This window comes from Trichosurus vulpecula, chromosome 1 (assembly GCF_011100635.1).
Source record: "Trichosurus vulpecula isolate mTriVul1 chromosome 1, mTriVul1.pri, whole genome shotgun sequence".
Lineage (NCBI taxonomy): Eukaryota > Metazoa > Chordata > Mammalia > Diprotodontia > Phalangeridae > Trichosurus > Trichosurus vulpecula.
The window spans coordinates 423,181,810-423,206,105 of NC_050573.1; the positions used below are offsets into that span (position 1 = coordinate 423,181,810).

The 24,296-nt window shown below is 40.4% G+C and overlaps 2 protein-coding genes across 2 annotated transcripts in view; both read left to right on the forward strand.

The window, feature by feature from the left end:
* LOC118839399 (ras-related protein Rab-3C) overlaps positions 1–23,878 on the forward strand; it is a 34,316-nt gene extending 10,438 nt beyond the window's left edge. The window contains exon 3 of the mRNA XM_036746859.1: positions 21,839–23,878. Within this exon, the coding sequence (XP_036602754.1) occupies positions 21,839–22,026 (188 nt within the window). The 3' untranslated portion in view covers positions 22,027–23,878. The remainder of the gene's footprint in view (positions 1–21,838) is intronic.
* LOC118833551 (ras-related protein Ral-A-like) lies at positions 17,379–18,262 on the forward strand. The gene is made up of 2 exons (XM_036740915.1): positions 17,379–17,481; positions 17,549–18,262. Exon 2 carries the CDS (start codon positions 17,579–17,581, stop codon positions 18,203–18,205), a length of 627 nt encoding a protein of 208 aa, XP_036596810.1. The 5' UTR covers positions 17,379–17,481; positions 17,549–17,578; the 3' UTR covers positions 18,206–18,262.
* Positions 23,879–24,296: the final 418 nt, after the last annotated feature.

Here is a 24,296-nt window from a genome sequence, read left to right on the forward strand (position 1 = left end):
TACTCTCATAGAAAGGGATATTCCTTATCCTTGCCAAAAACCATCCCTTCCACCTAAACCTTTGATCTTATTTCCTTCCCACCTCTATTAATCAACTTGCATGAATTTCTAATTTTCTTCTGTGAATTTTCTATCTCTCCTTTTCTAGTACTCTCTTCTACTTTGCCTACTAATAGACTCAGATCTTTCCTACCCTAAAAATACTTTCCCTTGACCCTGCAATCCCCTAAAGTTATCATCCTACCCTAAACTTAGAGAAAAAGAATAGTCTATTCATTGCCTCTCCTTCCTCAGTCTCCTGCCATCTAATTTTCACTCCTGCCACTTTAACAGAAATAGCTTTCTCTAAGGTCGCCCAATAACCCTATCCTTAATAGAAATGACATTGAAGAAAACAAAGATGGAAAGATCAATTGGACTAGACCACATATACGAAGGAGGTTTGTGCTGCAGTAGCAATATTTTGAGGGCATTGAAGTATTGATTCTCAAGGTATCTGAAAGAGCCTGGAAAAAATAATATATAATATTTCTACCTGAAAAAGGAAAAGGAGAAGATGTCATTAGCTAACAACTCATATGGCAACTACAAGATATTTATGACATTAATCAATACTTGTATCAAGGGAATTCCTTCACAAATGACATTCGGAAAAAAAGATTACATCTTTGTGGTCACACATTTGACTGAAAGGTACAGAGAATACAACATCCCAATGTGCCTATTATTTTTTAACTTTAAAAAAGCATTTGATTCACTAAAGCAAAACATTGTCTTAAAAGTTCTATCATGAGGTGTCTCCTGTGCAGGAGTTAGAATATTTCTTTGATAACAGAAAATATTTTTATCAACATTCCTCTCAATAATAATGTCAGACAAGATATAAAACAGAAGATATATGCTTACCAAGATATTGGCTACTACTATGGAGAATATCCAGTACAGAGTCAAATGAAAAACAAATTCTCTATAGAAAGTGAGGTCCTCTAGATCAGTGATGTCAAATTTAAATAGAAACAGAGACCACTAAACCATACATAAGGATCGCTGCAGGCCACATATTGACTTAAAAAAACCACATATTTACATTATCTATGTTCTATTTTATTTTTATTTTTTTATTATGAAATTGAGAGGACACTGGAGAGAGCAGGTCTATCAATACCTATATTTTAGGGAGACATGGCAACAAACTGAGTCCAGAATTGAATAGGAGGAGAGAGGGTTGGATTGAATTTAGGAAACTGCATTGCTTTTAATGACCACAACTCCTGTTCCTGAGGAAATGGCCTATCTTTTTAAGTCCAATATTGGATGCTATATGACTGTGAATAATGAGATACCAGAGACCCATATGATAGGCATAAATATGCATCAATACATTACCAGTGAAGAACAACACACCAGAAAGTATGTGAGAGATGTGATCAGAGTTATAGAACTATACTAGGAAGTGAATTGGTCATACAGTGAGAATGAATAAAAATGCATTTTGTAAGCACTAACTATATGCCAGGCACTGTGCTAAGTGGTAGGGATATGAATAAAAAACAACAGCCCTTGCCCTCAAGGAGCTTATAGCCTAAAGTGGAGACAACATACATAGGGCAGCAGTGGCCAGGAGAACAATTTTGGCCTGGAACATCAGAGAGAAGGTGAGCAAGATCATACAAAATTCGAATGGCACATCCTTCCAGGGACAATGGCAGAGCTGAACTGATTGATCATGGTTCATGGTTCTTGAACTGGAGGGAGGTGGAATTAGGATAAGCTCAGTAACAAGGTGGTAAGAAAGGTTGTAAAAGAGAAGTATGAAGAGTGACAAATGAAGTGAAGCATGAAAACTGAAAATTCCTGAAACGGTAGTCTAGGAAATTCATTAACCAATCTGGTCAGCAGCATCCCAGAAGATAAATTTCTTCAAGTTAGGAAGGCCATGGGTCAAGGTCAGGGAGTGGGGAATAAAGGGATACTTTTATATCAATATTTCCAGTAACTAGCATAGTTCCTGACACATATTAGGCATTTTGTAAATGCTTATTGTTTGATTGTCAAACCATGTGATACAATTGTACCCAGGTACTATCAAGAAATTTAGGGGAAGGAACCCTAGTATGTCAGATAAATATATCCCCTCCCTTATCCTCTGTAGGACTTACAGGATAATATGGACAAAAGTCACACTGAAATAAAAAGACATGGATGAGTTGACATCAATACCATTTGAGGGAAGCACCCACATACATGTAATTGATCACAGATATCAAGATAGAGATAGGGACTAGACCTGTGATTTTGCTGATATAAAGAACTCCCAGATGAGTAAATTCCCTCCACTGAGTCAGGTGAATATTTACCCTGAGATTTATAGTCCTAGTATATTACCTAGAATACTGAAGACTAAATGACTTACCTGGGGTCACATAGCTAGCATACGTCAGAGTGAAAATTAAACTCAGGTCCTCCTGGGTCCAAGAATGGCTCTCTAGCCATTACATTGCCTTTCACAGTATCAAAGTATCCCTAAACCCGGTTGCCCTTTTTCTGTCTTTACCCATCTTGACATCTCAGTGGTCTTTGACAATATGGTCTGTTTTCTTCTAGATATCCTTTCCTCCCTTGGATTCTCTGACATTGCCCCAATCTTTCTCTGACCCTTCTGCCACCTCCTCTTCTACTTCAAAGCCCTTAAAATGTGAGTGCCCTCCAAGGGTCTATCTTCGGTCTTCTTCTATCTTGCCACTATACTCTCACCTCTGGAAATCTTATCCATTCCCTTAGGTTCAGTTATCAATCTATGCAGATGACGCCCAAAGCTATGTATCTCTACTCTCAGCCCCTGCCCAGCATTTTGGTCACATATATTCAGATGCCTACTGAACACTTCCACCTAAATGTCTCAACGTGTCTAAAACTGAACTCATCTAGTGTCACTGAGAACATTACCATCCTCTGAGTCTTCAGACTTTTAACTGTAGTCATCTTTGAGTCTTTCTTTTCCCTCATCCCAAACACCCAACCGGTTGCTAAGACTTGGTGATCATATTCAAGCACTGCTTTCTCGCCACACACAGCCACCATTCCAATTCAGGCTTTCATCTCTTCTCTCTTAGACTATTGTAAAAACCCTGGTGATTATTCTCACTGCCTCAGTTTTTCCCCTCCCCAGTCCATTACACTACTGCCAGAGTCATCTTCCTAGTACATTATTGACATCATCACTAACCTACACAGAAACATTCAGTTCTGCCTACTGCATAAAGTATAAACTCCAGATAATAGTTGTCTTCAACTCTTTGCAGGGCTAGGATGCAAGCAAAGGGTTCTCTTTATTCTTTTTAGCCCCATGGCACAGAACTAGGAGCAATGAATAAGAAAAAGAAAGGGGGGAGGGGTCCGCTATTTGTACTCTACAAAGGAAGGGCTTGCTCACAACTAGAGCTATCCCAAAGTAGAATTAGTGACCTCACTCTTGTCACTAGTCATATTACAACCAAGATTGGATGACCACTAGGTTTGGACATTAAAGAGGAGATTTTTGTTCAGATATGGGTTATACTAAATGGCCTCTGAGGACCCTTTCAATTCTGAAATGCAGTGATTCTATGAAGGCTTTCCACAATCTGCCTTCAACTTACTCTTTCAGCCTCATTTTATGTCGCTTCCCTTCACATTCTCTACATTCCATCACACATTTGATCCTGCCCATTCCTGCTTTCATGATATTTCTTATGCTGTTCTTCATGCCCAGGATGGACTCCTTCCTCCTCTCCCCCTGCTCATTTTCCATCTATTGAAGCCACTTCCTAAAAGTTCAATTTACTTCATAGCACCTTGCTGGGACCTCTCCTTTGTACTTATCCCACATTCCTTTTTACTGTAGAGTAGATCAGGGCAGCATGGAAATATGCAAAGGTTGTCAGTTTGGGAGTGAGAGGACCTGGGTCCAAATTCTAGCTCCTCAATTTTCTACTCTGTGACCTGCGGCAGGTCACTGAACCTCTCTGAGACTCAGTTTCCCCATTTGTGAATGAGCTGGAGTAGAGTACCTCTAAGATCCCTTCTGCCTCTAAATCTGGGACCCTAGGACTCTCTTCCAGCTCTATGATCCTATTTATGTCTATGTCTTTTTTCCCCTTTGAATTTTAAGTGCCTTAAGAACAAAGTTTGTGTCATATTAATTTCTATATCCCCAGGAGCTAATATAATATCACATAATTATAGAATTTGAAAGTTGTAAAGGACCTAAGAGGCCATCTCATCTAACCCATGGGCAAAGGAAGCCCCCCCCCATAATATACCTGACAAGTGGTCCTCCAGTCTCTGCTTGATGACCTCAGAGGAGGGGCTCCCACTACCTCTTCAGGCAGTCCATCCCACTTGGGAACAGCTCTGGTTATTAGGAAAGATTTCTTGACACGAAGCTAAAATCGACCTCTTTACAGCTTCCATCCATTATTATTTTCTTTCTGTTTTTTTTTGTCATCTGGGCCCAAACAAAGCAATTCTAATTCCTCCTTTAAATGTCAGTTCTTCAAAAACATAAAATAGCTTTCATTCTCCTCCCCCACTCAAGCCACATTGATCAAATGTTGGAATTATTAAAAAACCATACATGCTCATTGTAAGCTAGAGGGGTGTGTGTGTATGTGTGTGTCTGTGTCTGTGTGTCTGTGTGTGTGTGTTGTGGGGGAGGAGGTAGAGGCTAGACTTTAAGAGCACCAATAACAGTAATACAATAAAAGTGAAAGAAGGAACTAGTCAAAATAAAAAACAACATTAAAAAATTAAATTACAAAAAACAGAGCTAAGACAATTAAACCTCACAGGTTGTTGCAGTTAGGAGATGGCAGGCTGACCAGCTGATTGGTTGTCCAAGTTGAGTCCCATGGTGCATCAGTGCTGCTGAGCATTTTGGGTACAACAATCCAGTTTTGTCAGCCCACTCAAGAGTTTTCTGGGCTTGAGGGACTGATTCACACTAACCAAATTCACCAGAGATTAATTTGCAAAACAAAGAGCCAATAAATTAATTTACATTAAGTATTTTAACCTCCAAGTGAGCTGGAATGCTCCTGTCAGCTGGCCAGCATGCTCTCTTCACAGAGAGGAAGTCCACAGCTCAGTCAAGTGTAAGAAGACGATTTGGTAAGCTGGAAACAGAGGCAGGAGATACCCTAGTCAGTGGAGGCACCCTAGTAAGGAAGCAGCCTAGTAAGGTCATCTTGTTAGATAGTGTGACTATCATATCTTTCCCATCCCATAGTCCACTCTCTATTCCCTTAAATGTAGTAATTGGCTGTATCCCAGAATCTTCTTTTACTCCACTAGATCAAAGACCAGAATGTTTTAGTATCAGCTATAAAGAAGTAAGGGAGACCAAGAGGACAGAGAAGGAGAAAGAGAAGCAAGGAGGGAGAGAGAAAAAGAGAGGGAGAGGGAAAGGAGAGGAGAGAAGATGGAGAAGGAGATATAGAGAGAAGTATGGGAAGGAGGGAAGGAGAGAGAAGGGGAGAAGATGATAGAAAAGCAGAGGAAATGGGTAGGAGGGAGAGAAAGAAGAAGAGAATGAGAAGAGAAAAATAAGAGAAAGAGAGTAGAGAAAGAGAAAGGGGCTGGGCCAGAGGCTAAGGTTAATTGCTTAACCAGTCCTCACACAGGGGTATCTGTGCCTTGGTAGAACTATCATAGGTAAAAAGTCTTTTCCTGAACCTTCAGTGTTTTTGTTTTGTTGTTTATGGGAGATGACTAGATGTGGAGGATTGATTCAGGCTTATCAAACCCATCAGAAAGTGATTTACAAAACAAAATGTTACAGCATGGGATATACCACTATAGTGATCTAAATATTCATGTCCATTATTGTGGAGGACCTTGAAAGCCATAGGAAGAATTTAATTTTATTTGGTAGCCCAGTGTGAAATCATTTAAAGTTTATGAGAAATGGAGTAAAATGATTAGACCCGTGATTATTTTTAGGACCATATGTTTGGAGCTAGAAGGGACCTCAAAGGTCAAGTAATCTAATCCTCTTATTTTACAGTTGAGGAAGCTGAGGCCCAATGAGGTCAAATGACTTGACCAAGGTCACATAGGTAGTTAACTGGCAGAGCAGGGATCTGAACTTACACCCTGTGACTCCAACTTCAGCTTATACAGAACTATGCAATGGTACATAGGATAAACTGGAACAGGTTAAAATCGAAAGAAATAAACAGGAGGATTAATTGGAAGGCTGTGACAGTAGTCTAAGAGAGTTAATAGGCTTGAACAGCAGTCTAGGATAGAATGGATTGGTAGTAGGAAAATAATGGAGACCAATTTGAGATATATTATAGAAGAAGAATCAATAGTTCTTAGCAGCTAATAGAATGTCAGGGTTGAAAGAGAGAGAGAGAGTAGTCAAAGATTACTCCAAAGGGTTGATGCTAAGTGACTGGGAGATTGTGGTGCCATTGACAGAAATAAGGAAGTTCAGAGGCAAGATATGCTTTAGGGGAAACATGAAGAATTTTTGTTTGCTTATAATAAGCTTGGAATGCTGACAGACAGCTTTGTGCTATAGTGGAAAGAAAACCAATAAATCACTTTTACAAACTTGAAAGTATTTACTAAATTTTATTAACATCATCATTATCAATTATTGTTGGAGTGAGAGAATTTTGGTCCAAATCCTGGCTCTCTTGCTGCTAACTATCTCTGACAAATCAATTCAACAAGCATTAATTAAGTGCCTACTGTATGCCAGGTACTGTGTCTAACCTCTCTGGCTCTGCCTTTTTTCTACAAAATGACAAGGTTGAACTTAATGATTTAAAAATCCCTTCAAAATCTACATCCTGTGAGATTATGATCATTGGAGATGCTTGAGAGCCTAGGAGAGATGAGAGTTGTGAATACACAGATTTGAGAGTTAGCTACCGAGAGTTGCAGCCGAAAAGCTGACTGGCTAAGATCACCAAGGCAGAGTATGTAAAGAGAGAAGAAATGGCCAAAGGATAGTGTCTTAGAGATGGGAACGCTTAGGCAATATGAGAGAGAAAAGAAAGTGGAGGTGGAAGAGAGACCTTCAGAGAGGCAGAAGGAGATCTATCTGTGGCATTTTAAAAGTTCAAGAGACATACTTTCTGGGTAATTTAATCATTTTATTAATAATGCCAGCATTTTTAATAAAAAAAAGTCAATGACATTCTCAAATGCCAAAGACCCCCATGGTAGCAGGCTCCCAGCTTATATGCCCTTGGAAGAGGGGTGTTCCTGAGGGTGATGATCAACTCTCATTGGTTAACAATTAATGAGAAGCAGACTTTACAAAGAGAAGTGAGCTCACTCCAATGAGGGGCTGAGTGACATCATGTCACTCTAGGATGGAGAGACTATGACTATACCCAGACCACCCCCAGCCTAGGGCAATCTAGACAAAGTATCTATATCCCAGACCCAAACCTGAGCTAGTTGGATAGAGTAGCAATCTTCCATCAGCCCTGCCCTTGACAGAGGAAATAAGACCAGGATGAAAAGCTGGGGTCTCCTCAATTTTAATTATTGGTTACTAATATGAGAGAGAAATAATCATTTCTCTCATGTCAAAGTACAGTGTCAGGAAGTCAAAGGAGGAGACTGTATACAGAAGGAAGGGAGAAAGCAACAGTGTCATGTTACAAAAAAGTGACACATGATAAAGATTGAGAAAAGGCAACTGGATTCAGTAAACAAGAGAATGTTGGTGACCTTTGAGAGAACAGTTTCAATGGAGGGGTGGAGATGGGATCTAGATTGCAAGGGACTGAGGAATGAGTGAGTGCGTCACAATTCACAACTCAGGAAGCTCTTTGTAATATCTAACTTAAGTTCCTCCTGTTAGACCTAAGACCATTTCCCTCTTGTGCTATCCTCAGCTGAAACAGTAAATTCTGCTCAGTATCAGTCAGACCTTTTTATATATTAGTACTGGCAGGCTGCTATTATGGCCTCCCTCTGACATCCATTCTTCTTTGTCTAACCCTGATACCAACTCCTAGACTATGGATCTGGGAAAAGATCCTCCTCTCCTGGGGCCTTGGCTTTATCCCACTGAGCTTTTAGAACCAAGTAAGAGAATATAATGAATCCTAAAATCTTTAAGCTTCTTTCCTAGTATGGCTGCTTTTTTGTCAAATAAAACTAGGCATGCTGTTCCAAGTTAATGAATGTTGGCAGTGAAGGAGAGACAGAATTGTGATTTAGTAACTATTACTACTACTACAAGGCTCTTCCATCTCTCCTTTTTGGTACTAGTAATTCCCACAGATAACATTTAAGTATTTAGTAGATACAGATTGTAGGTCACAAATAGGCTAAACCCAAGAAGGTCAGAAAATGTTGCCATCTGAAATAAAACTGAGAAGTGACATAAAAGATGAGAGCGAAGCCATGTACAAAAATAAAGCTTCTTCAGGGAGGGTTTATAAATGCATTGATGAGGCATGGGTATCTATCTACCAAGCATGTCTTCATCAAACAGAGAGATTCCCATATATCTAAGGTGCCTGAGAAGGAAGAGAGGCCAGAAAAGATGGCTCCCATCTTTTATCCAAGTTTTAATGTAGGGTTCAAGCCTCATGATTTCCCCCACTGCAGATTCATCTTTCATGATCTCAGCTGCATCCTTACTGCTGCTTCATCATTTCCATGTCCGACCCTTACCAACACCCCGCCTCAGTTCCCCAGCAAGTAATCTAAATCTTTTCCATCATTTGGATGTACCAGCCATTCAGCTCTCATTTCAACTGTCTTGTGACTTCCACTTGTGATATGTATGGAAGATCATAGGATCATAGATTAAAGGATATAAGGGAACCTAGGAGCCATCTCATCCGACCTATTCATTTTATAGATGTGGAAACTGAGGCCCAGAGAAGTAACATGACTGGCCTAAGATCACACAGGCAATAACTGATAGAGACAAGATTAAAATCTAGGACATATGGCTCCAAATTCAACATTATACAAGTCCTATCAATTTCACTTGTACAACATCCACTTCTGACTCCACTTTCATTCCTCTTCAATCCATGCTTCAAGTTGTTGCCGATATAATTTTTCTTCCACATCGATCAGGTCATGTCACTTCTCTGCTTAAAAAACCTTTTCTTATCTGAGGTTCATTTATCTGGCATTCAAAGCCCTCCATAATCTAGCACAATCTTACCTTTACACCTTTGTCTCATTAAGACACTACAAATACTCTAAGTGACAAAGAAGATGGCTCTTCCTACCTCATACCCCCACGTGCCCTGTGATCTCTATGCCTTTGCTCCTACCGAGCTCCATTCCTGGGATGCCTTCCTCTCCTCTACTATAGTCAAATTTTAACCCTTTAAATTCTAATCTAAATGCACCCCCCTCCATGAAGTCTTCCTTAATGTCCCCCAGTTGAATTTCATAAATCACTTTGTCTTATAACTCTTTAATGCACAGATCATGTGATCTGTCTATATAAGTTGTAAGTTGTAAGGCATACAAGAACTGGGTCTCACCTAAACTATTCTACCTGCTCCAGTGCCTAACACAATGCTTTTGCTCAGAGTAGAGGCTTAATAAATATGTGATGAATGATCAACGAAAGTGTAATCATGTGTAAAATAATCTGGAATCTAATTAATTATAGCCTTTAATGAATTAAATGGTTGCTCTGTGCCAGACACTGTGCTTTCCAAGGCAGGGTCATAATGCAAAGACAGTAGTTTGCACAATTAAGAGGAGAGAGAATAAGAACCTGTCTGTGTTTTTGCAGTATTATCTGGGGAGCACAGACAATATTTTTGCCATCTATAAGAACCCATTCACTAGTGAGGTTTTTATAATGGAGCAGAGATCATTCTCCAGACTGCCCACCACCAACCAACTAAGAGAACATGATCATAAAAAACTATGCATGTGCCTTTGCTCTGATTTCCGGTTCACCAAGCAACCTTTTCATTACTAATTTAGATTCTTAGTTGCCTAAAATATGTCTTAGGGCATGCCATAGTTGAAGTTCTTACATTAGTCCAAATTAACAAAATTTCATGGTATCACAAAGTATAAAATACCTTGCAGGGATACATGGCAAATAAGTATCAAATTCTGGCCAAAATAAATTCTTAATGGCAGACTCAATTCTTTGCCCCTGCATGTGAATCAATTGGATATAATAAATACATGCTTGCCCAGTCACATATGACTACACAGCGAATGGGGGCTATAAAAATTCAAATCTTTGGCTGAGGTGGTAGTTTAAGAAGGAATTGGTTTGAGTCTGGCCTTATATTGGCAGGACTAAGTTCCCTGAGAAGGAATTTGACCATGTGGTTATACTCAACTTCTCCCCGGATCCTAGGGATAACCCTGTTGTTAGAGGAATACACTACCACTTCTTACCACCATACCTCTCAAGCCCCAACCAGTAGGCTTCCATTTAAACAAACCCAGGCATTCACAATGATGTTACATTTAGATCTTAAACTCAACCTTTACTTGACAATAAGGCAAAAGAAAAGACAACAATACCACAGTTACTCCTCTATTAAGACAAATGCAGGCATAATAAATGTATCCAAATCTATGTATGTAAACATGGGTCACATTTTCCCACCAATGCACTCAGTATCTATAGAAGAGAGTGAGTACATATTTATAGAAATCTGCCAGAGAATTATATGATTAAGGAAATCCATTTGCTCAGGGTGACTTAAAACTCTGGACTGCAGGCTTTGATATCATTGATCCATTCAAGAACATTTATGCCATATCAAGGAATTTTTCTACTAATTACCACCCTTTTGATCCTCACCACTTCCCAGCTGGGTAAATCTTCTACTCTTAAATTGGCAAAGCATTTATAAGCTCTTTCAATTCACAATCACTCTTAAAAGTATGCTAAGAAAATATTGCATTTTTAATTTGTCTAGAAATACCTTTGGGTCAGAGAACTGCAAAGCTCATCAAACTGGCTCTTTTGAGACAACACAGACAAGCTGAGCTAGCTCTTCACTCACCAGAATGCTCCACTGACAGACAACGTTGGCAACCAGAGCTCATAGAAAAATAGCTATGTGTACTTCTGAGAGGCTTCACCTCTCTAAAATTCTAAGCAATACAAAATGATAATATCTGAAACTGAAGCTCTTATTTAGTGGGGTTGAGCCTCTCTCCAAACAATCAGGAATTTCATAACTAGAGCCTTCTATAAGTTCACTGATCTATCTGCTGGCTTCTTTACATAGCTCCGAAAGAGCTGGCCTATTTACCCCTTGCCTTTTCTTCAGTCTTCATTTGCCAGATTCTCCACCTTTCACTCTTCTTTGCTGCCAGTGACTTAAAGCATAGCATTCTGGTGCTCAGTGACCCATCTTTCATTTAAGAGGTCAAAATTACCAGATCTCTCCCATTAAATGCACAATCTTTATTGAATCACACCTTAGTGTCCAGACAGTTCTTTGATTTTTCATTTTGCAAGTTTTAATCTCTTAAGCCTTAAAACAGTTACATGCAAATGAGCTGAGAAACCATAATTGCTCGCTAGCCTATAATTTGAAGATTCCTTTCCTTTTTTGAAAATTGGGGTAATGTTTGCCCTTTCCCAGTTCTCTGGAGATTCTTCAATTCACCATGATTTTTTTTCAAAGAAACCACTAATAGCTAATCACTAATAACGAATAGAGATCACTAGCACCTCAACGATCACCTCTTTCAGTTTTCAAATGTTCAGACATATAGAGTTAGAAGGGATTTCAGGGGCAATCAAATTCAAGTTCCTCATTGTACAGTTAAAGAAACTGAAACCCGGGGAAATAAAGTAGCTTGTCCAAAGTCATACAAGGATTAAAGATAAGAAGCAGGAATTGAATCCAATTCTCTGACTCCAGTGCAAGAGCTCTTTCTACTTTACGGTGACACTTCCATTCTTCCAGGGCACACCCTGATGAGAGCAGCCAGGCAACCTCTTACTATTGTTTTTTCACTCTTTTGATTTCAAGTCTCAACTAACCATTTTTTCCTTTCTTCCTAATAGTCAAAAAACCATTCTCTTTGACAGAGACAATAGAAATCAATTGAGAATTAGAAAGCCAGAGAAGGGGGAGGAGATCATTACATCCAAGAAGAGCAGGGTGAGCTGATTCACAAAGGCAGGAATAAGCAGGCAATTTTCTGGGAACAATAAATAAATAAACTTGCCTAGAGCAGAGGACTCATTGCCAAGTAGTGGCAGATAAGGCCAGAGGGGTCATTTGAGGCAAGGAACTGAGCACCTTGAGGGTCGGACTGAAAACAATGTGGAGCCTTTGAAGGTTTGTTGGGTTTTTTTTCCAGTAGTCATGAATTGGCATAATGAAAATTATACTTTAGGAAGATTAATCTGGAAGCATTTGTGCAGAATATATTGGATTTTAGGGAAAGATTGAAGGCAGGAACTCTTAGGAGATTACTGTAATAGCCTGAGAATGAGTTGATATGAACTTAAACTAAGGAACTAAGAGGGGGATAATAAGAATGGAAAGGAAAGAGAGAAATGGAAAGTGAGAAACATGATGAAGGAATTGTCAAGAATCATAGGAGAAAACTAAATGATGATTCTAAAGTTTAGAGCATGAATGACTAAGAAAATGATGGTACAATTGAGAGAAATATAAATATCAGGAGGGGGAACTGGGCAAGAAATAGTGCCAAGGTGGAGCAGACAGGAGCACAGTGGGAAAAGCCAGTAAAAATACCCTGGTGCCATATGGGATACACTTTTCACTACTTTTCTCCATCAGTTACCTCCCTACAAGTAAAGAGAAGCAATTCTCCCATGCATCTAACTAAAATAGCAGAAAGCATCAGAGGCCCTTCTTCCTTTCTATATCCAATAGAAGATGAACCTCCTCCCAGAAATGAAGTTTATTGCACCGATGATGCTGAACCTAAAAACCCCCTCTCAGTATTGTTGAGAACAAGTCAGGTTTCCATAATGACCCAATTCAGGCCAGTGACAGAAAGGAGAAAAGAAAGATGCTGCCAGGTCAAGCCAGACTTGGTCCTTCCAATGGATGAGAGTCTTTGATCTTTTGGGTAGCCCTAGGCCTGCTGCCAAGATCCTGCCCTTTCCTCTTTTAAAGAGCAGTTTCTTGGGCCTCCTCCAGTCAATGAGGATAAAATCCTTGCTATTCTACTCATTTAAGTGACTGTCTCTGGGCAGTCATCCCAGCCTTGGACACATTGAGCTAGAGCCTGTCCTGCTGCTTGGGTATCTCTAGGCTCTGACCCAGATGTCACTCAGAAGAGTAAAGACTCTTTTCCCACTCTGCATATTTAATGGATAACAATAGCAGCCTAAGAAACTATACCAGAATCTAAAAAATATCATATACTACATATATTTTGGGGAGCTAGGTTTAAGGTTGTTTAATGGATTTTTGTTTTGTGTGGGTATGTGTTGCAAATATATTTAAAAATATATTATCAATCATACCATGACTTTTGTTAGCTCTTTTCCTCTAACAGAAAAAGATGACATTTGTACAATCTCTTTCAAGGTCAAGTTGGAACAGTTATAGGGTCATGTCCTCCTGAAATAGGAGGTGAATTGCATGAACTTTCATGGGCACTTAGGATTTCCCTCAATCAGCAACAGAAAAATGTGTAATTTTTAAAAGGTCTTGAGGGAGTGAAATGGTATTTCCTGACAGGAAATACCTATTACAATAAATATGAGAGTGAACTGAATGATGACTATAAAAATATAAATATGTTTTGAGTTCTCTGGAGAAAGGTATTAAGGAAACAGTCATTAGATGTCCTGTGTTGGTATTGGGATTATTATGGTGATTGTAGCACAAAATCAAGCAAATGAAAGGCTTTGGGAGAGTAGTGGGACATGGCAGTACTTTTAACAAGCCAACTGTCTGGAATATGCCAACCCAGGGGCAAGAACACTTGTTGGGCCAAGAGGTACTATATGCCAGTCTGCAGGAATTGGTTTGAAAAGGTTCCAGGCTGCTGGAGGAACCTTCAATGGGCATGGACTTCAAGATACAAACTGCAGATGGAGGTCTACCCAGAGAGACATAGCTGTGCAAGCCCCCTATGTGCCAAGGGTTTTCCAGCGAATGCTAGAGTGCTTAACAGAAGGAAGGGGGGAGGGAAGGAAGGAAGGAAGGAAGGAAGGAAGGAAGGAAGGAAGGAAGGGAAGAAGGAAGGGAAGGAAGAAGGGAGGAAGGAAGGAAGGAAGGAAGGAAGGAAGGAAGGAAGGAAGGAAGGAAGGAAGGGAGGGAAGGAAGGAAGGGAAGGAAGGAAGGGAAGAAGGAAGGGAAGGAGGAAGGGAGGGAGGAAGGAAGGAAGAGAGGGAGGGAGGAAGGAAGGAAGAGAGGGAGGAAAGGAGGAAGGGAGGAAGGAAGGAAAGTAGGAAGGAAGGAGGGAAGGAAGGAAGGAGGAAGGAGGGAAGGAAGGAAGGAAGGAGGAAGGGAGGGAGGAAGGAAGAGAGGGAGAGAGGGAGGGAGGAAGGAGGGAAGGAAGAAAGGAAGGAGGAAGGGAGGGAGGAAGGAAGAGAGGGAGAGAGGAAGGAGGGAAAGAAGGAAGGAATGAAGGAAGGAAGGAAGGAAGGGAAGGAGGAAGGGAGGAAGGAAAGAAGGAAGGGAGGAAGGAAAGAAGAGAGGGAGGAAAGGAGGAAGGGAGGAAGGTAAGAGGGAAGCATATTTTTAGGCATCTAGTATGTGCCAGGCACTGTTCTCCACTCTTTACAATTATCTCATTTGGTCCTCACGACAACCTTGGGAGGTAGGTGCTACTTTACAACTGAGGAAATTGAGGCAGACTAAGCTCACACAGTTTGTGTCTGAGGCCAAATTTAAACTCAGGTCTATGTGATTCCAGGTCAGCACCATCTCTACTGCGTCACCAAGGTTTTTCTGTAATCTCCTTGAAGACAGTGTTTTTGCCTTTTTCAAAGGGCAGCTAGGTAATGAAGTGGATAGGGTGCCTGTCTTAGAATCAGGAAGACTCTTCTTCCTGAGTTCAAACCTGGCCTGAGACACTTGCTAGCTATGTGGCCCTGAGCAAGTCATTCAATCTCTCCTGTGCTCCGTTTCCTCACCTGTAAAATGATCTGGAGAAGGAAATGGCAAACCAGTCCAGCATCTTTGCCAAGAAAACCCCAAATGGGGTCATGGAAAGTCAGACACGACTGAAAAATGACCTAACAACAAAACTGCCTTCTTCACATTTACCACCTCTCCAGTACTAAAACAGGGCTCTACCCCTGGTAAGTACTCAACAAATGCTTGTTGAATGAATCAGATGTTGAGTTGTTCTTCATCTCCATTAAGGCTGAACAAGATGAACTGGACTTACTCTAGTCAATCAATTAATAAACCTTTATTAAACACCTATTATGTGCCAGGCACTGCATTAAGTTTGGGGATGTAAAAAGGCAAAAGACAGTCTTTGCTCTCAAGGATCTCAACAATCTAATCTTATGCTGCAGCAGGAGAAGTTATAGAATCATGGATTTAGACCCTGAGGCTTGGGTGGGGGAGGTTCAATGGCTTGTCCAGGGTCATGCAGCTGATATGCATCTGTGGCAGGATTTGAATTTAAGACTTCCTTTCTGCAAGCCCAGCACTCTATCCACCATGTCATTAAGTTGGCTGTAACATCACAGACATGAATTTCCCTGAGAGTGAAGAGTATTAGCTAATGGACTGTCAGAAAATGTCTGGACTCACCTTCTTTGAGGTGTTGAAAGCCAACACAAATTCTTATCTGCCTAGGAGGTTTAGGTACGTGTCGGCCTTCCTAAAAACAGGGGGATGAGCTGGATACTTTCTCATGATCCCTTCTAACCCTATAAGTTCAGGAGTCTTGGGAGTGAGTGGGTTATTCCTTACACTCACATAACCAGCTTTTATCATGCATCATGGTTAAATCCAGCCTGTCTCGCCTCTCCAGGCCCGGCTGAGTTGTGCTGGTTGCTTGAAAAGGATAAAGGGTCGTCTTTATGGTTCTGCTGTTATGTTTCTCTCCTTTGATCCCTGGGGCAGCTGACACATTTTTACATGGAGATTGCATCCCCTGACTCTGTGCTGAGAGCCAAACATTCAGTGAAAGTGAAGCGGGAGACCAGTGACAGAGCCCTCTCTGGCAGACCTCCAAGGGCCATTTGGGAAGTACAAGAGTTCCAGACCCACCTACTGAAATGCTCTGACCATAAAGGGGTGGAAAGGAGACTATCTGAGGGGAACCAGAATAAAATCACAGAGGGTCTAGGAAGGACACTGTGAGAAAGAATGGTCTCATATATTTCTGGTGACTGGAGAGAGTTACTATGCTTAATGGAAAACACAAATATTCATGCTAAAATGGCTAATACCAGAGGACATATTACAAGAAACATCTGGTGTAGGCTGGGGGCCAGTTAAGCAAACTCATCAGCGGTGGTTCTAATTTAGATCTACTCTGAGTTTTCTGGGCTTGATGGACACCTATGGCCTGGAGCTACTTGCTTGACCTTGCTGAGACCAATAACAGCTAGCGTTTATACAGAGCTTTAAGATTTGCAAAGCACTTTACAAATATTATGTAATTTTGTCCTCCCAACAACCCTAGGAGGTAAATGTTGTGATTTTCCCCATTTTACACATAAGGAAACTGAGGTAGGCAGATGTTATTTGACTTGCTGACTTAAAAGTCTTATAAATTGCTGATTTTGTCACTGTAGCTTGTGTGTGCATGTACACATTGTGAATGGCAGGGAATCTCAGAATTATTAAGTATTTTTCACAAGTCCTGATAAAATGCTAGGAACAGATTGGTACAGGGGAACCAAGGGTTGGATACCATATCTGCCACCTTTCTCCTTATGTGACTTTTATCAAGCATTTAACCTCACTTGGCCAGTTACTTCATGCGTAAAATGAGGGGATTAAAATAGAAAAGCTCTTAGGGCCCTTTGAGTTCTAAATCTATGATTTTATGAAATAACTTCCCCATTCCTCTCCACTTTATAAATGAGGAAGCTGCCCTAAGACTCTACAGTGAGTTAGTTGAAAGATTAGTACCTATGGGGATATATTGTTTTTCAATAAGTTCCCAAATGTACATGAATAAGAAAAGATGGTGTATATTTTAGATGGTGTCATGAAGGTCCTCATTTTCTAGGACAATGACGTCAAACTCAAATAGAAATGGGCCACATATTGGCTTAGGAAACCACAAATTAACACTATTTATGCTGTATTATAGTTTACTTATTTTGTTTAAAATTTCCCAATTGCGGGAGGCTGCCAGGAGGAACCCCGAGCTGTCCATCCCCGGTCCCAGTCCCGGCCCCGCAGCGGCGGCGGCGCGGCGGCGGCCTCAGCCTCGCCCCGGCTGGCCGTGCGTGCGTGCCCGCCTCCGCTCCCCGGTCGGCTGCAGGGTTGGAGACAACAGCAATTTTGATGTCTTGTCAAGCTTGTTAAAACAACATTCTGTGCATAGAAGATGCAGAACTGAGCTTCAGAGACATTCAGTGATGGGCCCCTGATCACCCAACTAGAAAGGGTCAAAGATTCTTCCTGGGATACTTCCCTAACCAAAGATGGCAGCCAATAAACCCAAGGGCCAGAATTCTTTGGCTTTACACAAAGTCATCATGGTGGGCAGTGGTGGTGTGGGGAAATCCAAATCCGCTTTGACCCTACAGTTTATGTATGACGAGTTTGTAGAAGATTATGAGCCGACCAAAGCCGACAGCTACCGGAAAAAGGTCGTTCTGGATGGGGAAGAGGTCCAGATCGATATCCTCGACACTGCTGGGCAGGAGGAGTATGCGGCCATCAGGGACAACTACTTCCTAAGCGGGGAGGGCTTTCTCTGTGTCTTCTCTATAACAGAGCTGGAATCTTTCGCAGCAACTGCTGACTTCAGGGAGCAGATTTTAAGAGTCAAGGAAGATGAGAACGTTCCCTTTCTTCTAGTCGGTAACAAGTCAGATTTAGAAGATAAAAGACAAGTTTCTGTAGAAGATGCAAAAAACCGAGCTGACCAGTGGAATGTGAACTACGTAGAGACCTCAGCCAAAACTCGGGCTAACGTTGATAAGGTATTTTTTGATTTAATGAGGGAAATTCGAGCTCGGAAGGTGGAAGACAGCAAAGAGAAGAATGGGAAGAAGAAGAGGAAAAGCTTGGCCAAGCGGATCAGAGAGAGATGCTGCATTTTATAATCCAGGCCCAAACTTCCTCCTTATCTTGACCACACTAATAAACATGATTTATAAGCATTGCAAAAAAAAAAAAAAAAAACAATTCCCAATTGCATTTTAATCTGGTTAATTGTATTTCATTATATAACAGTTATATAATTAGTTATATCTGATGCTCTAGATGGAGATGCTCCGTGGGCATGGAATTAAACTGTGCTCAGATCAATGCTGACATTATAATAGGAGAGGTCACTATACTCCTACCCTGGATCTAAACAAAAGCTGGATTTATTTTTTCACACTCTGTTCCTTACTTTCATGAGAGAGACCAAGAAGCACTAAACAACCTGATATATATATATATATATATATATATATATATATATATGCATATATATATGCATATATATATATGCATATATATATGCATATATATATGCATATATATATGCATATATATATGCATATATATATGCATATATATATATATGAATTTTCATCATAATCATCTAAAGTGGAGTAGGATGCTAGTGTCTGCCTGAGCTCCTACTACACTTTCTACATCTTCAGCAGTAGGGATTGACCATGCACTAATTAGGGCACTGAAACCTGTACTCTGCCCAAGGTGCTGAATTTTGTTGAATTTAGAGGGTATTGGCAGTATTTGTCCTTCAGCAATATAGAAACAAAAGACAACATTTAGATATATATATTTTTTTAAAAAACAGGAAGGTTAAAACAGGTTAAAACAGTAAAATATGTAAAGTTTCTTTTTAAAAAAAAGTTAAAATAATTTAAATGGTGCACTAGGGTAAGTTTTTCCCATTCCTACACTGCTCTCTCCAAGGTAGCCTGATGCTGATGTCTCAAGGTATGTGTCCCCTATACTGGGTATCATCTGGCCCCTTTCTCCCACTTCTGGCCCATATAAGATGTTGCTAGCCCCAGGTGCAACACTTCCTAGTTTTAGCTATGCTGATTGGTGCTCATATTAATCTTACATTGCCTTCTAAATCAGATGATTAAATTGTGCCCAATATTATTTTGGGGTCATGTATTTTACTGTAGTTGAATTATCTGAAATCTGTGACCTGTATTTAGTAGCTCAGAATATCCAGTCAAACAGAATATCCTGTTTCTCGATCATTCTGGATAAATGGCAGTTTACTATAATATATTTGAAATTCACTACAACCAAAACAGACACCCAGAGAAGAAAAGCTGGACTGTGGGTGTCTGTCTTGTTAGTGACTTTTGACATTTGGGTCAATTGAAATCATTTCCTCTGAGGCTTATAACTTGGTGACTGTGGTCCAGAAATTCCCACTACAGAATAACCTATGTGCCAGTTTCTACTAATTAGGAGGGTGTGTCTGCTGTACTTGGAAATGTCATTTGTCTGAACCTACTGATTTAAAAAAAAAAAAACCTGCCTCTTCTGACAGTTGCTGCAAACCAGATTCTGCAAACACTCACTTGGACCCCGATAATAGAGTACATCCATGACTCATGAAATACAGAATAAGGATATTTGCCTGATTAAATATGGAGCTTCTGAAATGAGTTGTTCAGTGAACATAACAACTCTTGAGAAATGCCTTCCTCTGTTTTGCAATACCATGCCAGAAAATAATATAGCTTCCATTTATATAACTCCTTGTAAGGGTCTTTCACAAACATCTCATTTGATTCTCTCAGTGATGCTTTGATGTCAATAGAGAAGGCATTATTGTAGGCCTATTTTATAGATTAAAAAGAACTTGAACCTCAAAGATGGTCATGCAGCTAATAAACAGTGGCAGAGTCTGGGCTCAAATCTAGATCTTCCTAATGGAATGGAAATGACCTTGCATTTGGAGATGGAGAGCCTGGCCTTGAATCTCAGCTTTTTGACTTAAATCCTGTTTGACTTGAAACAATCTCTCAGAGTTTCTATCACCAATTCTAGTACTCTCTTTACTCTACCACACTGCCTATCATACCTGTCTTTTAAAAAGAGCTTTTGTTCTGAAGGTAAAATTGAATGTACTTTCACTTAGTGGTTTTGACCTCCAGATGGAGAAATATGATCACAAGAGTTAATCATTTTAAATCTCAGCTTCTCTAAGATAGGCCAGATGTGACTGGACAGATTTATAGAGTGTGAAATCCAGAACAGATTAGAATAGCAGTTTTGTGTTCATTCCCAAACATCCTAAATCAGCACCCCCTGACTGGACCACAGCAATCTCTGACTGTTCTAGTGAGAAGGTTACCATGGCAACTGAGTTGTAAGCTTAGCCAACAGAAGCCGAATCCAAACACAATAAACTAGGATGGTTGCATACAGGGCAACTTGCCAAATCTGTTTCTACACAGGTACAGTGAAGCATCAGAGCTGTGAGATTATCAGCTGCAGCTCTAGCAAGCCTCTTCCCAGGCCAATGCAAAACACCACCCATTGTTTGACTTCAGTGACTGTGGAAAATAAGCACTAGGGGATAGGTGCACACATCAGGGCTGCTGCCCCATTGCCCCTAGACAGTTCACTGCAGTCCAAACTCCAGAAGTCAATTCTATGGTGGGTAGTGCCACCTGGTGTCCACTTAGCTGTTGGTTTACGTATTATATGGATTGTGAAGAAGGTAGCAGGCACTCTGTCACCAAGACATAGTAGACACAGTCTTCACCTATTCTGTGATTCTCAACCTTGAGTGATAGAGTTAACAGAATGTCAGAATGGATAGAATGTCAGAATGGATAGAATGCTGAAGATCTGCCCCAGACACTTAATAGCTGTGTGACTCTGGGCAAATTATTTGACCTTTCATTTCCTCATCTGTAAAATGGGGATAATGAATAACCCCTACCTCTCAGGGATGTTGTGAGAATCAATTAACATACGTAACGTACTTCGTAAATTTAAAGCATTCTATTAATGCTAGCTATTTTTGAGGCTCTGTGAGTCTCCATTTGTCATTAGTAAAATGGTCACAGTAACATTTATAGTGTTTTCCTCACAGGGCTGTTGTAAGATCCAATGTATAGGAAAGTCTTGCAAACTATATCAATGCCATATAGATTTCAATGATTGTTACTATTACCTGAAGTCATTATTAAAATGGGCATCTCCTGGATATGTGAGCTGAGAGAGCAAAATAGACCAAACATTTAAGAGTTAGGTCAGGAGAATTCCCATAGTTTGATGGTACCAGAGGAAAACAAAGAGCAAGACATTCTGAGTCAAAGCAGGTGAGGGTTGTCAAAGAAAAGTAAAAAACACCCAGGATCCTAACCCTGAAAAGGGGTCCCCGTGGCTGCTATGGGGGAAGAGAAGGAAGTTCATGGTTTTTTAATAAAAATGTTTCAAAGAAATAGCAATAAAGCTCTAATTGCCATTCATCACCTTTAGCATAAATGATCATATAAAATAGAAAAGGGCTTGAGATATTCCACGTAGTGGTTCACTTTTCTCAGGCAGCCTGAAGGCAGTCAGACATTTGGCACATCTCCTTCAGCCCACCCTCCCCCTTGAAAAGCCAGCCTCAAGTTCAGTTTTGCCTGGGGAGCAGGGTATGGGAGGTGGAAGGGAGGAGCTGGGTGAAGAAGGCCTGAATTGTGGTCCAGTCCAGACATGTGCAATGATCATGTCATGTTTCTGTATTTCTCCTCCAGGGTTTGAATTTTTTGAAACAAGTGCCAAGGACAACATAAATGTCAAGCAGACATTTGAGCGCCTGGTGGATATCATCTGTGACAAAATGTCAGAGAGTTTGGAGACAGATCCTGCCATTGCTGCTGGAAAACAGAATACAAGACTCAAAGAATCCCCGCCACCACAGCAGCCCAACTGTGGCTGTTAATGGAGTCACTGGCCAAGGCAGCCCTAGTGCGTTCTATTGCCAAAAAAGAGCATCCATAAATGGTCTATTAGCCTTTATTTATATTGTCTATTAATTTATTTGAGGGAAGTCTTTAATGTCAATGGGTGATATGTGCATACAGCTCTTTGGAAATTTTCTGTGTCAATATATGGCAAATATGTGATCTTAAATTTGTAAGGATTATCCATTTATCAACCTCTGATATCTGCATGTGAATAGTTGTTTGTCTTTTGAGTTTTTACTTTTTTTTAAAGATTATGCTAAATTCATCTAGTGCCATGACCTCAGACTATAATTTTACTGCTACTTCTGATTGCTTCATCAAATTCAAATTATGCTGCTTGTGATCATTCTGTGGGGCAATGATAAAGTATCCTTGTTGGGGGTGGGGAAGAGGGAGTAGAAAAGAAGGCAACAAAGATTCTGTGTTGTGTTTGCTTTCTTCTGACTTAAAATCAATTCTGAAATATTACTGGTAATTAAGGAAACAGTCATTGGGGCTGGTTAGCTTACATATTAAGTCACATGTCCATTTTTCACTGGTATTAAAACTAAGAGGAATATTGATTCTAAAGAAATACAAATATTATTTCCATAACCCTCAGGTGTTGTATGAGGTTCAATGGTTAACCTGGCAGAAAATTGGATTTAAGCATCTGTTTGTTTCTTGCTGTTGTCAAAACAACAACCAGTACTACAACAAAATGAAACAAGCCACCTTTGCTTAAAATGAGGCTAAACCGTGGCAGCTGTTTCTACTGATTTTATGCATTAATCTGAATGTTTGGGTCACGGGGAAATGGAGACGTAATTAGAGAATTCCATAGCTCAGCAGAAAGCATTTTGACTGAGACAAGGTGAATTGTTGAGACCTCCAATGGGTTAAATATAACTACCCTTCTCTTCCCTCTCCCATCCCATCTCCCCTCACCCAATCTGGAACAAACCAGTTCACCTGGGTCACTCAGTCAGCATTCTGGTCAAGGTGTTCTGATTGTAGGATCAGTGAGAGCTTGAGGGCACAAGGATTAAGGTAAGAGTTTTGTCTTTTGATTTAGGAAAACCTTTGCTCTACCTTCTTTTGGTGTGTTTTTCTGGTTGTGAAGTCTTTTTGCTTAGGGAGGACACCTTTAGGTGGTTTCTAAAACCAATCTGGGCCTTCCCTTCCAGGTTATTTAGGTGATGCAAACATGGCTTCCAAGAGGTGAAAACAGCACTTACCTCTGCCTTCAAGGCCTGGATATTTGGAATACTGGCACCCCACCTTATCTCCACCCTCATACCATGTGGCTTCACAAACAAAAAATGTGTTAATTAACTAAAAGACCTTGAAGACACTCTCTACAACTCAGTTTTGTGCAGAGTCATTGTTTCACAAATATTTTGAAGGAAGGACAGGAGCCAAATGCCTAGGTCCCTACTCCCACCTACCCCAGACTTTTTGAAGACATAGATGTTAATGGTCTACTACCCACTGTGTTAAGTACAGTAATTCCATATCTCATCGTGCTTACTTATTGATGACTGGGATGTGCAAGGGATATAAGGCAGGAGCCTTATTAAGGGGTTTGGAAGACAGTCCTGTTAGGGGAACTTGCAATTTGTTCAGTTTTGCCACCTGAGGAGATGATTATTAACCTAAGATATGTGGTATTGTTTGCAGAGTGAAAGGATTCTTTGCTTTTTCTGTGGCATTATACTCAGCATATGAATTTCAAAATCAGAGACTCTTCCTCTGACATGGTTTCAAGTGTGCGTAGCGGGGAGAGGGTAAGGGAGTTGAAGCAGGGTGGGTGGTCCAGAAAAGCCACAGAGAGAAGAAAACTGGCTACAGTTTTGTTTGTTTTCCAAAAGGGCTCAGAAAAGATAAAATACTCACATCATCTAGAATTGGGTCCACATATTCAGCTGAAAATCAAAGATTATGGATATCCACAGTGGAAATTGAGGCATTTTTTACTTCACTAATTTTTGCATTAGCAGTTTACTATTCCCCTAATTGAAGGCAATGTCTCCATTTGACACCTGCGAGATATTTCTGGACCATGTAGAAAGCTTTTCACTCGTTTTGTGTAGGAATGATTGTTTTTGAACCCTTCAGAAAATCAAGGTGAAGGGAAAGCTAGCTTGGGAATACAACAGGTAGCTTTGCAATTGCATGACCAGGTTTCTCAACATCAGGATCGGAATACTTCTTGACACCTGCAGTCATGTGCGACTTTCTAGATATTGCTGGACAGTTGAAAAAC